Below are 14,010 nucleotides of genomic sequence, written 5' to 3'. Positions count from 1 at the left end.
TATCCAGAGACTGGGTAATGTGCATCCAGAGACTGGGTACTGTGTATCCAGAGACTAGGGAATGCGCATCCAGAGACTGGGCAATGTGTATCCAGTGACTGGGTAATGTGTATCCAGAGACTGGGGAATGTGTATCCAGAGACTGGGGAATGTGTATCTAGAGACTGGGTAATGTGTATCCAGAGGGTGGGGAATGTATATTCAGAGACTGGATACTGTGCATCCAGAGACTGGCAAATGTGTATCCAGAGACTGGGTAATGTGTATCCAGAGACTGGGTAATGTGTATCCAGAGACTGGGTGATGTGTTTCCAGAGACAGGGTAATTTGTATCCAGAGACTGGGTGATGTGTATCCAGAGTCTGGGGAATGAGTATCCAGAGACTGGGAAATGTATATCCAGTGACTGGGGAATGTGTCTCCAGGGACTGGGGAAATCTGTATCCAGAGACTGGGGAATGTGTATCCAGTGACTGGGGAATGTGTATCTAGAGACTGGGTACTGTGCATCCAGAGACTGGGTAATTTGTATCCAGAGACTGGGCAATGTGTATCCAGTGACTGGTAATGTGTATCCAGAGACTGGGTAATGTGTATCCAGAAACTGGGTACTGTGCATCCAGAGACTAAATAATGTGTATCCAGAGACTGGGGAATGTGTATCCACAGACTGGGGAATGTGCATCCAGAGACTGGGGAATGTGTATCCAGAGACTGGGTAATATGCATCCAGAGACTGGGGAATGTGTATCCACAGACTGGGTAATGTGTATCCAGAGACTGGGTAATGTGTATCCAGAGACTGGGTACTGTGTATCCAAAGACTGGGTACTGTGTATCCAGAGACTGGGTAATATGTATCCAGAGACTGGGGAGTGTGTATTCTGAGACTGGGGAATGTGTATCCAGAGAATGGGTAATGTGTATCCAGAGACTGGATAATGTGCATCCAGAGACTGGAAAGTGTATCCAGAGACTGGGTAATGTCTGTCCAGAGACTGGGTAATGTGTATCCAGAGACTGGGTAATGTGCATCCAGAGACTGGGTAATGTGCATCCAGAGACTGGGTAATGTGCATCCAGAGACTGGAAATTGTATCCAGAGACTGGGTACTGTGTATCCAGAGACTGGGTACTGTGTATCCAGAGACTGGGTTCTCTGTATCCAGAGACTGGGTAATGTGTATCCAGAGACTGGTTAATGTGTATCCAGAGATTGGGAAATGTGTATCCAAAGACTGGGTAATGTGTATCCAGAGACTGGGGAATGTTCATCCAGAGACTGGGGAATGTGTCTCCAGAGACAGGGTAATGTGTATCCAAAGACTGGGTAATGTGTATCCAGAGACTGGGTAATGTACATCCTGAGACTGGGGAACGTGTATCCAGAGACTGGGGAATGTGTATCCAGTGACTGGTAATGTGAATCCAGAGACTGGGTAATGTGTATCCAGAAACTGGGTAATGTGTATCCAGAGACTGGGTAATGTGTATCCAGAGACTGGGTAATATGTATCCAGAGACTGGGGAATGTGTATTCAGAGACTGGGGAATGTGTATCCAGAGACTGGAAAATGTGTATCCAGAGACTGGGTAATGTGTATCCAGAGACTGGGGAATGTGTATCCAGTGACTGGGTAATGTGTATCCAGAGACTGGGTAATGTGTATCCAGAGACTGGGGAATGTGTATCCAGTGACTGGTAATGTGTATCCAGAGACTGGGTAATGTGTATCCAGAGACTGGGTAATATGTATCCAGAGACTGGGTAATTTGTATCCAGAGACTGGGTAATGTGTTTCCAGAGACTGGGTAACGTGAATCCAGTTACTGAACAATGTGTATCCAGAGACTGAGTAATGTGTATCCAGAGACTGGGGAATGTGTATTCAGAGACTGGGGAATGTGTATCCAGAGACTGGGTAATGTGTATCCAGAGACTGGGTAATGTGTATCCAGAGACGGGTTGATGGGTATCCAGATTCTGGGTAATGTTTATCCAGAGACTTGGTAATGTGTATCCAGAGACTGGGTACTGTGCATCCAGAGACTGGGTACTGTGCATCCAGAGACTGGGAAATGTGTATCCAGAGACTGGGGAATGTGTATCCAGACACTGGGTAATGTGTATCCAGAGACTGGCGCATGTGTATCCAGAGACTGGGTAATGTGTATGCAGAGACTGGGTAATGTGTGTCCGGAGACTGGGTTATGTGTATCCAGAGACAGGGTAATGTGCATCCAGAGACTGGGGAATGTGTGTCCAGAGACTGGGTAATGTGTATCCAGAGACTGGGTAATGTGTATCCAGAGACTGGGTGATGTGTATCCAGAGACAGGGTAATGTGTATCCAGAGAAAGGGTAATGTGTATCTAGAGACTGGGTAATGTGCATCCAGAGACTGGGGAATGTGTATCCTGAGATTGGGGAATGTGTATCCAGTGACTGGTAATGTGTATCCAGAAACTGGGTACTGTGTATCCAGAGACTGGGTACTGTGTATCCAAAGACTGGGTACTGTGTATCCAGAAACTGGGTAATATGCATCCAGAGACTGGGGAATGTGAATCCAGAGACTGGGTAATGTGTATCCAGAGACTGGGGACTGTATCCAGAGAGTGGGGAATGTGTGTCCAGAGACTGGGTGATGTGTATGCAGAGACTGAGTAATGTGTATCCAGAGACTGGGGAATGTGTATTCAGAGACTGGGGAATGTGTATCCAGAGACTGGGTAATGTTTATCCAGAGACAGGGTGATGGGTATCCAGAGACTGGGTAATGTGTATCCAGAGACTGGGTAATGTGCATCCAGAGACTGGGTACTGTGTATCCAGAGACTGGGTAATCTGTATCCAGAGACTAGGGAATGCGCATCCAGAGACTGGGCAATGTGTATCCAGTGACTGGGTAATGTGTATCCAGAGACTGGGGAATGTGTATCCAGAGACTGGGGAATGTGTATCTAGAGACTGGGTAATGTGTATCCAGAGGGTGGGGAATGTGTATTCAGAGACTGGGTACTGTGCATCCAGAGACTGGCAAATGTGTATCCAGAGACTGGGTAATGTGTATCCAGAGACTGGGTAATGTGTATCCAGAGACTGGGTGATGTGTATCCAGAGACAGGGTAATTTGTATCCAGAGACTGGGTAATGTGTATCCAGAGTCTGGGGAATGAGTATCCAGAGACTGGGAAATATATATCCAGTGACTGGGGAATGTGTCTCCAGGGACTGGGGAATCTGTATCCAGAGACTGGGGAATGTGTATCCAGAGATTGGGGAATGTGTATCTAGAGACTGGGTACTGTGCATCCAGAGACTGGGTAATTTGTATCGAGAGACTGTGGAATGTGTATACAGAGACTGGGCAATGTGTATCCAGTGACTGGTAATGTGTATCCAGAGACTGGGGAATGTGTATCCAGAAACTGGGTACTGTGCATCCAGAGACTGGGTAATGTGCATCCAGAGACTGGGGAATGTGTATCCACAGACTGGGTAATGTGTATCCAGAGAGTGGGTAATGTGTATCCAGAGACTGGGTACTGTGTATCCAAAGACTGGGTACTGTGTATCCAGAGACTGGGTAATATGTACCCAGAGACTGGGGAGTGTGTATCCAGAGACTGGGTACTGTGTATCCAGAGACTGGGTACTGTGCATCCAGAGACTGGGTTCTCTGTATCCAGAGACTGGGTAATGTGTATCCAGAGACTGGGTAATTTGTATCCAGAGACTGGGTAATGTGTATCCAGAGATTGGGAAATGTGTATCCAGAGACTGGGTAATGTGTATCCAGAGATTGGGTAATGTGTATCCAGAGACTGGGTGATGTGTATCCAGAGACTGGGTAATTTGTATCCAGAGACAGGATAATGTGTATCCAGAGACTGGGGAATGTGTATCCAGAGACTGGGAAATGTATATCCAGTGACTGGGGAATGTGTCTCCAGGGACTGGGGAATGTGTATCCAGAGACTGGGGAATGTGTATCCAGAGACTCGGGAATGTGTATCTAGAGACTGGGTAATGTGTATCCAGAGGGTGGGGAATGTGTATTCAGAGACTGGGTACTGTGGATCCAGAGACTGGCAAATGTGTATCCAGAGACTGGGTAATGTGTATCCAGAGAATGGGTAATGTGTATCCAGAGACTGGGTGATGTGTATCCAGAGACTGGGTAATTTGTATCCAGAGACTGGGTAATCTGTATCCAGAGACTGGGGAATGTGTATCCAGAGACTGGGAAATGTATATCCAGTGACTTGGGAATGTGTCTCCAGAGACTGGGTAATGTGGATACAGAGAGAGGGTAATATGTATCCAGAGACTGGGGAATGTGTATCCAGAGACTGGGTAATATGTATCCAGAGACTGGGTAATGTGTATCCAGAGACTGGGTACTGTGCATCCAGAGACTGGGTAATGTGCATCCAGAGACTGGGGAATGTGTATCCAGAGACTGGGGAATGTGTATCCAGAGACTGGGTAATGTGTATCCAGAGACTGGGGACTGTATCCAGAGAGTGGGGAATGTGTGTCCAGAGACTGGGTGATGTGTATGCAGAGACTGAGTAATGTGTATCCAGAGACTGGGGAATGTGTATACAGGCACTGGGGAATGTGTATCCAGAGACTGGGGAATGTGTATCCAGAGACTGGGTAATGTGTATCCAGAGACTGGGTAATGTGTATCCAGAGACAGGGTAATGGGTATCCAGAGACTGGGTACTGTGTATCCAGAGACTGGGTAATCTGTATCCAGAGACTAGGGAATGCGCATCCAGAGACTGGATAATGTGCATCCAGAGACTGGGTAATGTGTATCCAGAGACTGGGGAATGTGTATCCAGAGACTGGGGAATGTGTATCTAGAGACTGGGTAATGTGTATCCAGAGGGTGGGGAATGTATATTCAGAGACTGGGTACTGTGCATCCAGAGACTGGCAAATGTGTATCCAGAGACTGGGTAATGTGTATCCAGAGACTGGGTAATGTGTATCCAGAGACTGGGTAATGTGTATCCAGAGACTGGGTGATGTGTATCCAGAGACAGGGTAATTTGTATCCAGAGACTGGGTGATGTGTATCCAGAGTCTGGGGAATGAGTATCCAGAGACTGGGAAATGTATATCCAGTGACTGGGGAATGTGTCTCCAGGGACTGGGGAAATCTGTATCCAGAGACTGGGGAATGTGTATCCAGTGACTGGGGAATGTGTATCTAGAGACTGGGTACTGTGCATCCAGAGACTGGGTAATTTGTATCCAGAGACTGGGCAATGTGTATCCAGTGACTGGTAATGTGTATCCAGAGACTGGGTAATGTGTATCCAGAAACTGGGTACTGTGCATCCAGAGACTGAATAATGTGTATCCAGAGACTGGGGAATGTGTATCCACAGACTGGGGAATGTGCATCCAGAGACTGGGGAATGTGTATCCAGAGACTGGGTAATATGCATCCAGAGACTGGGGAATGTGTATCCACAGACTGGGTAATGTGTATCCAGAGACTGGGTAATGTGTATCCAGAGACTGGGTACTGTGTATCCAAAGACTGGGTACTGTGTACCAGAGACTGGGTAATATGTATCCAGAGACTGGGGAGTGTGTATTCTGAGACTGGGGAATGTGTATCCAGAGACTGGGTAATGTGTATCCAGAGACTGGATAATGTGCATCCAGAGACTGGAAAGTGTATCCAGAGACTGTGTAATGTCTTTCCAGAGACTGGGTAATGTGTATCCAGAGACTGGGTAATGTGCATCCAGAGACTGGGTAATGTGCATCCAGAGACTGGGTAATGTGCATCCAGAGACTGGAAATTGTATCCAGAGACTGGGTACTGTGTATCCAGAGACTGGGTACTGTGTATCCAGAGACTGGGTTCTCTGTATCCAGAGACTGGGTAATGTGTATCCAGAGACTGGGTAATGTGTATCCAGAGACTGGGTAATGTGTATCCAGAGATTGGGAAATGTGTATCCAGAGACTGGGTAATGTGTATCCAGAGACTGGGGAATGTGCATCCAGAGACTGGGGAATGTGTCTCCAGAGACAGGGTAATGTGTATCCAGAGACTGGGTAATGTGTATCCAGAGACTGGGTAATGTACATCCTGAGACTGGGGAACGTGTATCCAGAGATTGGGGAATGTGTATCCAGTGGCTGGTAATGTGAATCCAGAGAATGGGTAATGTGTATCCAGAAACTGGGTAATGTGTATCCAGAGACTGGGTAATGTGTATCCAGAGACTGGGTAATATGTATCCAGAGACTGGGGTTATGTGTATTCAGAGACTGGGGAATGTGTATCCAGAGACTGGGTAATGTGTATCCAGAGACTGGGTAATGTGTATCCAGAGATTGGGTAATGTGCATCCAGAGACTGGAAAGTGTATCCAGAGACTGGGTACTGTGTATCCAAAGACTGGGTACTGTGTACCAGAGACTGGGTAATATGTATCCAGAGACTGGGGAGTGTGTATTCTGAGACTGGGGAATGTGTATCCAGAGACTGGGTAATGTGTATCCAGAGACTGGATAATGTGCATCCAGAGACTGGAAAGTGTATCCAGAGACTGTGTAATGTCTTTCCAGAGACTGGGTAATGTGTATCCAGAGACTGGGTAATGTGCATCCAGAGACTGGGTAATGTGCATCCAGAGACTGGGTAATGTGCATCCAGAGACTGGAAATTGTATCCAGAGACTGGGTACTGTGTATCCAGAGACTGGGTACTGTGTATCCAGAGACTGGGTTCTCTGTATCCAGAGACTGGGTAATGTGTATCCAGAGACTGGGTAATGTGTATCCAGAGACTGGGTAATGTGTATCCAGAGATTGGGAAATGTGTATCCAGAGACTGGGTAATTTGTATCCAGAGACTGGGGAATGTGCATCCAGAGACTGGGGAATGTGTCTCCAGAGACAGGGTAATGTGTATCCAGAGACTGGGTAATGTGTATCCAGAGACTGGGTAATGTACATCCTGAGACTGGGGAACGTGTATCCAGAGATTGGGGAATGTGTATCCAGTGGCTGGTAATGTGAATCCAGAGACTGGGTAATGTGTATCCAGAAACTGGGTAATGTGTATCCAGAGACTGGGTAATGTGTATCCAGAGACTGGGTAATATGTATCCAGAGACTGGGGTTATGTGTATTCAGAGACTGGGGAATGTGTATCCAGAGACTGGGTAATGTGTATCCAGAGACTGGGTAATGTGTATCCAGAGATTGGGTAATGTGCATCCAGAGACTGGAAAGTGTATCCAGAGACTGGGTAATGTGTATCCAGAGACTGGGTAATGTGTGTCCAGAGACTGGGTAACGTGAATCCAGTTACTGAACAATGTGTATCCAGAGACTGAGTAATGTGTATCCAGAGACTGGGGAATGTGTATTCAGAGACTGGGGAATGTGTATCCAGAGACTGGGTAATGTGTATCCAGAGACGGGTTAATGGGTATCCAGATTCTGGGTAATGTTTATCCAGAGACTTGGTAATGTGTATCCAGAGACTGGGTACTGTGCATCCAGAGACTGGGTACTGTGCATCCAGAGACTGGGAAATGTGTATCCAGAGACTGGGGGATGTGCATCCAGACACTGGGTAATGTGTATCCAGAGACTGGGGAATGTGTATCCAGAGACTGGGTAATGTGTATGCAGAGACTGGGTAATGTGTGTCCGGAGACTGGGTTATGTGTATCCAGAGACTGGGTAATCTGTATCCAGAGACTGGGGAATGTGTATCCAGAGACTGGGTAATGTGTATGCAGAGACTGGGTAATATGTATCCAGAGACTGGGGATTGTGTATTCAGAGACTGGGGAATGTGTATCCAGAGACAGGGTAATATGTATCCAGAGACTGGGTAATGTGCATCCAGAGACTGGGGATTGTGTATCCAGAGACTGGGGAATGTGTATCCAGAGACTGGGAAATGTATATCCAGTGACTGGGGAATGTGTCTCCAGGGACTGGGGAATCTGTATCCAAAGACTGGGGAATGTGTATCCAGAGACTGGGGAATGTGTATCCAGAGACTGGGGAATGTGTATCTAGAGACTGGGTAATGTGTATCCAGAGGGTGGGGAATGTGTATTCAGAGACTGGGTACTGTGCATCCAGAGACTGGGTAATTTGTATCCAGAGACTGTGGAATGTGTATCCAGAGACTGGGCAATGTGTATCCAGTGACTGGTAATGTGTATCCAGAGACTGGGTAATGTGTATCCAGAAACTGGGTTACTGTGCATCCAGAGACTGAGTTATGTGCATCCAGAGACTGGGAATATGTATCCAGAGACTGGGCAATGTGTATCCAGAGACTGGGCAATGTGCATCCAGAGACTGGGGAATGTGTATCCACAGACTGGGTAATGTGTATCCAGAGACTGGGTAATGTGTATCCAGAGACTGGGCACTGTGTATCCAAAGACTGGGTACTGTGTATCCAGAGACTATGTAATATGTATCCAGAGACTGGGTAATGTGTATCCAGAGACTGGATAATGTGCATCCAGAGACTGGAAAGTGTATCCAGAGACTGGGTAATGTCTGTCCAGAGACTGGGTAATGTGTATCCAGAGACTGGGTAATATGCATCCAGAGACTGGGTAATGTGCATCCAGAGACTGGAAAGTGTATCCAGAGACTGGGTACTGTGTATCCAGAGACTGGGTACTGTGTATCCAGAGACTGGGTTCTCTGTATCCAGAGACTGGGTAATGTGTCTCCAGAGACTGGGTAATGTGTATCCAGAGACAGGGTAATGTGTATCCAGAGATTGGGTAATGTGTATCCAGAGACTGGGTAATGTGTATCCAGAGACTGGGGAATGTGCATCCAGAGACTGGGGAATGTGTCTCCAGAGACAGGGTAATGTGTATCCAGAGACAGGGTAATGTGCATCCAGAGACTGAGTAATGTGTATCCAGAGACTGGGGAATGTGTATTCAGAGACTGGGGAATGTGTATCCAGAGACTGGGGAATGTGTATCCAGAGACCGGGTAATGTTTATCCAGAGACAGGGTAATGGGTATCCAGAGACAGGGTAATGTGTATCCAGAGACTGGGTAATGTGCATCCAGAGACTGGGTAATGTGCATCCTGAGACTGGGTAATGTGTATCCAGAGACTGGGTAATGTGCATCCAGAGACTGGGGAATGTGTATCCAGAGACTGAGTAATGTGTATCCAGAGACTGAGTAATGTGTATCCAGAGACTGGGTAATGTGTATCCAGAGACTGGGTGATGTGTATCCAGAGACAGGGTAATTTGTATCCAGAGACTGGGTAATGACTATCCAGAGACTGGGGAATGAGTATCCAGAGACTGGGAAATGTATATCCAGTGACTGGGGAATGTGCATCCAGAGACTGGGGAATGTGTATCCAGAGACTGGGAAATGTATATCCAGTGACTGGGGAATGCGTCTCCAGAGACTGGGTAATGTGTATCCAGAGACAGTGTAATATGTATCCAGAGACTGGGTAATGTGTATCCAGAGACTGGGGAATGTGTATCCAGAGACTGGGGAATGTGTATCCAGAGACTGGGAAATGTATATCCAGTGACTGGGGAATGTGTCTCCAGGGACTGGGGAATCTGTATCCAGAGACTGGGGAATGTGTATCCAGAGACTGGGGAATGCGTATCTAGAGACTGGGTAATGTGTATCCAGAGGGTGGGGAATGTGTATTCAGAGACTGGGTACTGTGCATCCAGAGACTGGGTAATTTGTATCCAGAGACTGTGGAATGTGTATCCAGAGACTGGGCAATGTGTATCCAGTGACTGGTAATGTGCATCCAGAAACTGGGTACTGTGCATCCAGAGACTGAGTAATGTGCATCCAGAGACTGGGGAATGTGTATCCAGAGACTGTGGAATGTGTATCCAGAGACTGAGTACTGTGTATCCAGAGACTGGGTACTGTGTATCCAGAGACTGGGTACTGTGTATCCAGAGACTGGGTACTGTGCATCCAGAGACTGGGTAATGTGTAACCAGAGTCTGGGGAATGTGCATCCAGAGACTGGGCAATGTGGATCCAGAGACTGGGGAATGTGGATCCAGAGACTGGGTAAAGTGTATCCAGAGACTGGGGAATGTGTATACAGGCACTGGGGAATGTGTATACAGGCACTGGGGAATGTGTATCCAGAGACTGGGGAATGTGTATCCAGAGACTGGGGAATGTGTATCCAGAGACTGGGGAATGTGTATCCAGAGACTGGGGAATGTGTATACAGGCACTGGATATGTGTATCCAGAGACTGGGTAATGTGTATCCAGAGACTGGGGAATGTGTATCCAGAGACTGGGGAATGTGTATCCAGAGACTGGGGAATGTGTATCCAGAGACTGGGGAATGTGTATCCAGAGACTGGGGAATGTGTATCCAGAGACTGGGGAATGTGTATCCAGAGACTGGGGAATGTGTATACAGGCACTGGGGAATGTGAGGTCGGGTTCAGGGTATTCGAGGACCCCGCAGCTGGTGCCTTGGGGAGGTGAGTTAAGTCTGTGGTTCGCGTTGGGGGAGTCATGGTTCGGGTGCCATGCGCTCCACTCATTGGGGCACCTCTGTGCAGGAAATTACACTAACTGCAGCCTCAGGGAGGGTATGCCCTGCTGGGGCCCGAAAACACAGCAGAGTGCCTTCAGATAGTGGGCCCATTCCCTGTGCTACAACAGCCAAGAATGACCACTCTCATGGTGCCAAGAACGGACTCTGGTTATCTTTGGTTAGTCATGCCCTATGACTCTATTGGTGTTGCCTGGAAGGTGTTTTCTTGTGGGGGGGGTAATATTTTGTAAGACAAATCTTAGCTGTGTAACTGTAACCGTGTATGCTTAAATGTTCATTTCTTTTTGTTAAAAAAGCCTTTAATTTTAATCCTTAGTTAACAAAGCATTCAATTTGTATTTTTAAAGTCCCAAAAGTGTTACTGGGCTTCTTGCTGTTGCAATTTTTTCTCATTTTCAGAATACAAAAAACCAGATAGGGTCCGTAAACCAAGTTTTCCTCTGGGATATGTTTTTCTCAGCAATTAACATTTGCTGTGGTCAGAACATTACCTTTGTTGAGCAGTTGTAACAAACTGTTTTGACCAGGTTTTGAAGAACGTCACTCGTTCAATCAGGTCAGCAATCCAGGGCCCAAGAGGCTTGCAGGATTCATATGAATGGAGCTAATCAGGGTCGGAAAAAATAAATATGTGAGAGACATGCAACTTCAAAAAAAGAAATGCTCACCAACTTTTAATAACCTAGCAGTGTTTTCTGAAAGTCCCTTTGTGTCGTACGCACTTCTTATTGGCATCATATTTACTTAAGAACTTAAGAAATAGGCACATAACCCCTCACTCCTGCTCCGCCATTTAAAATGATCATGGTGATCATCTGCCTTAACGCTGCCAAAACCTGTCAACTCAGCCTAAATGCGCAAGAATTAGCTTCTCTCCCCCTCTTGGGGCAGAGAATTCCAAATATTTACAACCCTTTGAGTAAAACAGTTGCTCCCTTTCTCAAGTAAGGAGACCAAAACTGAACACAATACTCCAGGTGTGGCCTCACTAACACCTTATACAATTGCAGCAGAACCTCCCTAGTCTTAAACTCCATCCCTCTAGCAATGAAGGACAAAACTCCATTTGCCTTCTTAACCACCTGTTGCACCTGTAAACCAACTTTCTGCGACTCATGCACTAGCACACCCAGGTCTCTCTGCACAGCAGCATGTTTTAATATTTTATCATTTAAATAATGATCCCTTTTGCTGTTATTCCTACCAAAATGGATAACCTCACATTTGTCAACATTGTATTCCATCTGCCAGACCCTAGCCCATTCACTTAGCCTATCCAAATCCCTCTGCAGACTTCCAGTATCCTCTGCACTTTTTGCTTTACCACTTATCTTAGTGTCGTCTGCAAACTTGGACACATTGCCCTTGGTCCCCAACTCCAAATCATCTATGTAAATTGTGAACAATTGTGGGCCCAACACTGATCCCTGAGGGACACCACTCGATACTGATTGCCAACCAGAGAAACACCCATTAATCCCCACTCTTTGCTTTCTATTAATTAACAAATCCTCTATCCATGCTACTACTTTCCCCTCAATGCCATGCATCTTTATCTTATGCAGCAACCTTTTGTGTGGCACCTTGTCAAAGGCTTTCTGGAAATCCAGATATACCACATCCATTGACTCCCCGTTATCTACCGCACTAGTAATGTCCTCAAAAAATTCCACTAAATTAGTTAGGCACGACCTGCCCTTTCTGAACCTATGCTGCGTCTGCCCAATGGGACAATTTCCATCCAGATGCCTCGCTATTTCTTCCTTGATGATAGATTCCAGCATCTTCACTACTGCCGAAGTTAAGCTCACTGGCCTATAATTACCCACTTTCTGCCTACCTCCTTTTTTAAACAGTGGTGTCACGTTTGCTAATTTCCAATCCGCCGGGACCACCCCAGAGTCTAGTGAATTTTGCTATTTGCAATTTACCTAGCCATCTCTTTTAGCACTCTGGGATGCATTCCATCAGGTCCAGGAGACTTGTCTACCTTTAGCCCCATTAGCTTGCCCATCACTACCTCCTTGGTGATAACAATCCTCTCAAGGTCCTCACCTGTCATAGCCTCATTTCCATCAGTCACTGGCATGTTATTTGCGTCTTCCACTGTGAAGACCGACCCAAAAAACCTGTTCAGCTCCTCAGCCATTTCCTCATCTCCCATTATTAAATCTCCCTTCTCATCCTCTAAAGGACCAATATTTACCTTAGCCACTCTTTTTTGTTTTATGTATTTGTAGAAACTTTTACTATCTGTTTTTATATTCTGAGCAAGTTTACTCTCATAATCTATCTTACTCTTCTTTGTAGCTTTTTTAGTAGCTTTCTGTTGCCCCCTAAAGATTTCCCAGTCCTCTAGTCTCCCACGAACCTTTACCACTTTGTATGCTTTTTCCTTCAATTTGATACACTCCCTTATTTTCTTAGATATCCACGGTCGATTTTCCCTCTTTCTACTGTCCTTCCTGTTTGTTGGTATAACCCTTTGCTGAGCAGTGTGAAAAATTGCTTGGAAGGTTCTCCACTATTCCTCAACTGTTTCACCATAAAGTCTTTGCTCCCAGTCTACCTTAGCTAGTTCTTCACTCATCCCATTGTAATCTCCTTTGTTTAAGCACAAAACACTAGTGTTTGATTTTACCTTCTCACCCTCCATCTGTATTTTAAATTCCACCATATTGTGATCGCTCTTTCCGAGAGGATCCCTAACTTTGAGATCATGAATCAATCCTGTCTCATTACACAGGACCAGATCTAGGACCGCTTGTTGCCTCGTAGGTTCCATTACATACTGTTCTAGGAAACTATCACGGATACATTCTACAAACTCCTCCTCAAGGCTGCCTTGACCGACCTGATTTAACCAATCGACATGTAGATTAAAATCCCCCATGATAACTGCTGTATCATTTCTACATGCATCCGTTATTTCTTTGTTTATTGCCTGCCCCACCATAATGTTACTATTTAGTGGCCTATAGACTACTCCTATCAGTGACTTTTTCGCCTTACTATTCCTGATTTCCACCCAAATGGATTCAACCTTATCCTCCATAGCACCGATGTCATCCCTTACTATTGCCCAGATGTCATCCTTAAATAACAGAGCTACACCACCTCCCTTACCATCCACACTGTCCTTCCGAATAGTTTGATGCCCTTGGATATTTAACTCCCAGTCGTGACCATCCTTTAACCATGTTTCAGTAATGGCCACGAAATCATAGTCATTCACGATGATTTGTGCCATCAACTCATGTACCTTATTCCGAATACTGCGAGCATTCAGGTAAAGTACACTTATGTTGGCTTTTTTACCTCTGCTTTGAATCTTAACACCTCTATCAGTAACCTCTCCTAAGTTATATTTCCTCTTAACATTTCTCCTAATTTTCCTTGTC

General features: G+C 46.0%; 1 protein-coding gene across 1 annotated transcript in view; it reads right to left on the bottom strand.

The window, feature by feature from the left end:
* LOC140411533 (dynein axonemal heavy chain 6-like) overlaps positions 1 to 14,010 on the bottom strand; it is a 218,943-nt gene that overhangs the window by 112,976 nt on the left and 91,957 nt on the right. Inside the window, exon 10 of the mRNA XM_072500620.1 lies at positions 11,101 to 11,213. Within this exon, the coding sequence (XP_072356721.1) occupies positions 11,101 to 11,213 (113 nt within the window). The remainder of the gene's footprint in view (positions 1 to 11,100; positions 11,214 to 14,010) is intronic.

Source organism: Scyliorhinus torazame, chromosome 4, assembly GCF_047496885.1.
Source record: "Scyliorhinus torazame isolate Kashiwa2021f chromosome 4, sScyTor2.1, whole genome shotgun sequence".
Taxonomy (NCBI): Eukaryota; Metazoa; Chordata; class Chondrichthyes; order Carcharhiniformes; family Scyliorhinidae; genus Scyliorhinus; species Scyliorhinus torazame.
Note: the sequence above shows the minus strand (reverse complement) of the source record. Positions and strands in the feature narration are given on the sequence as shown.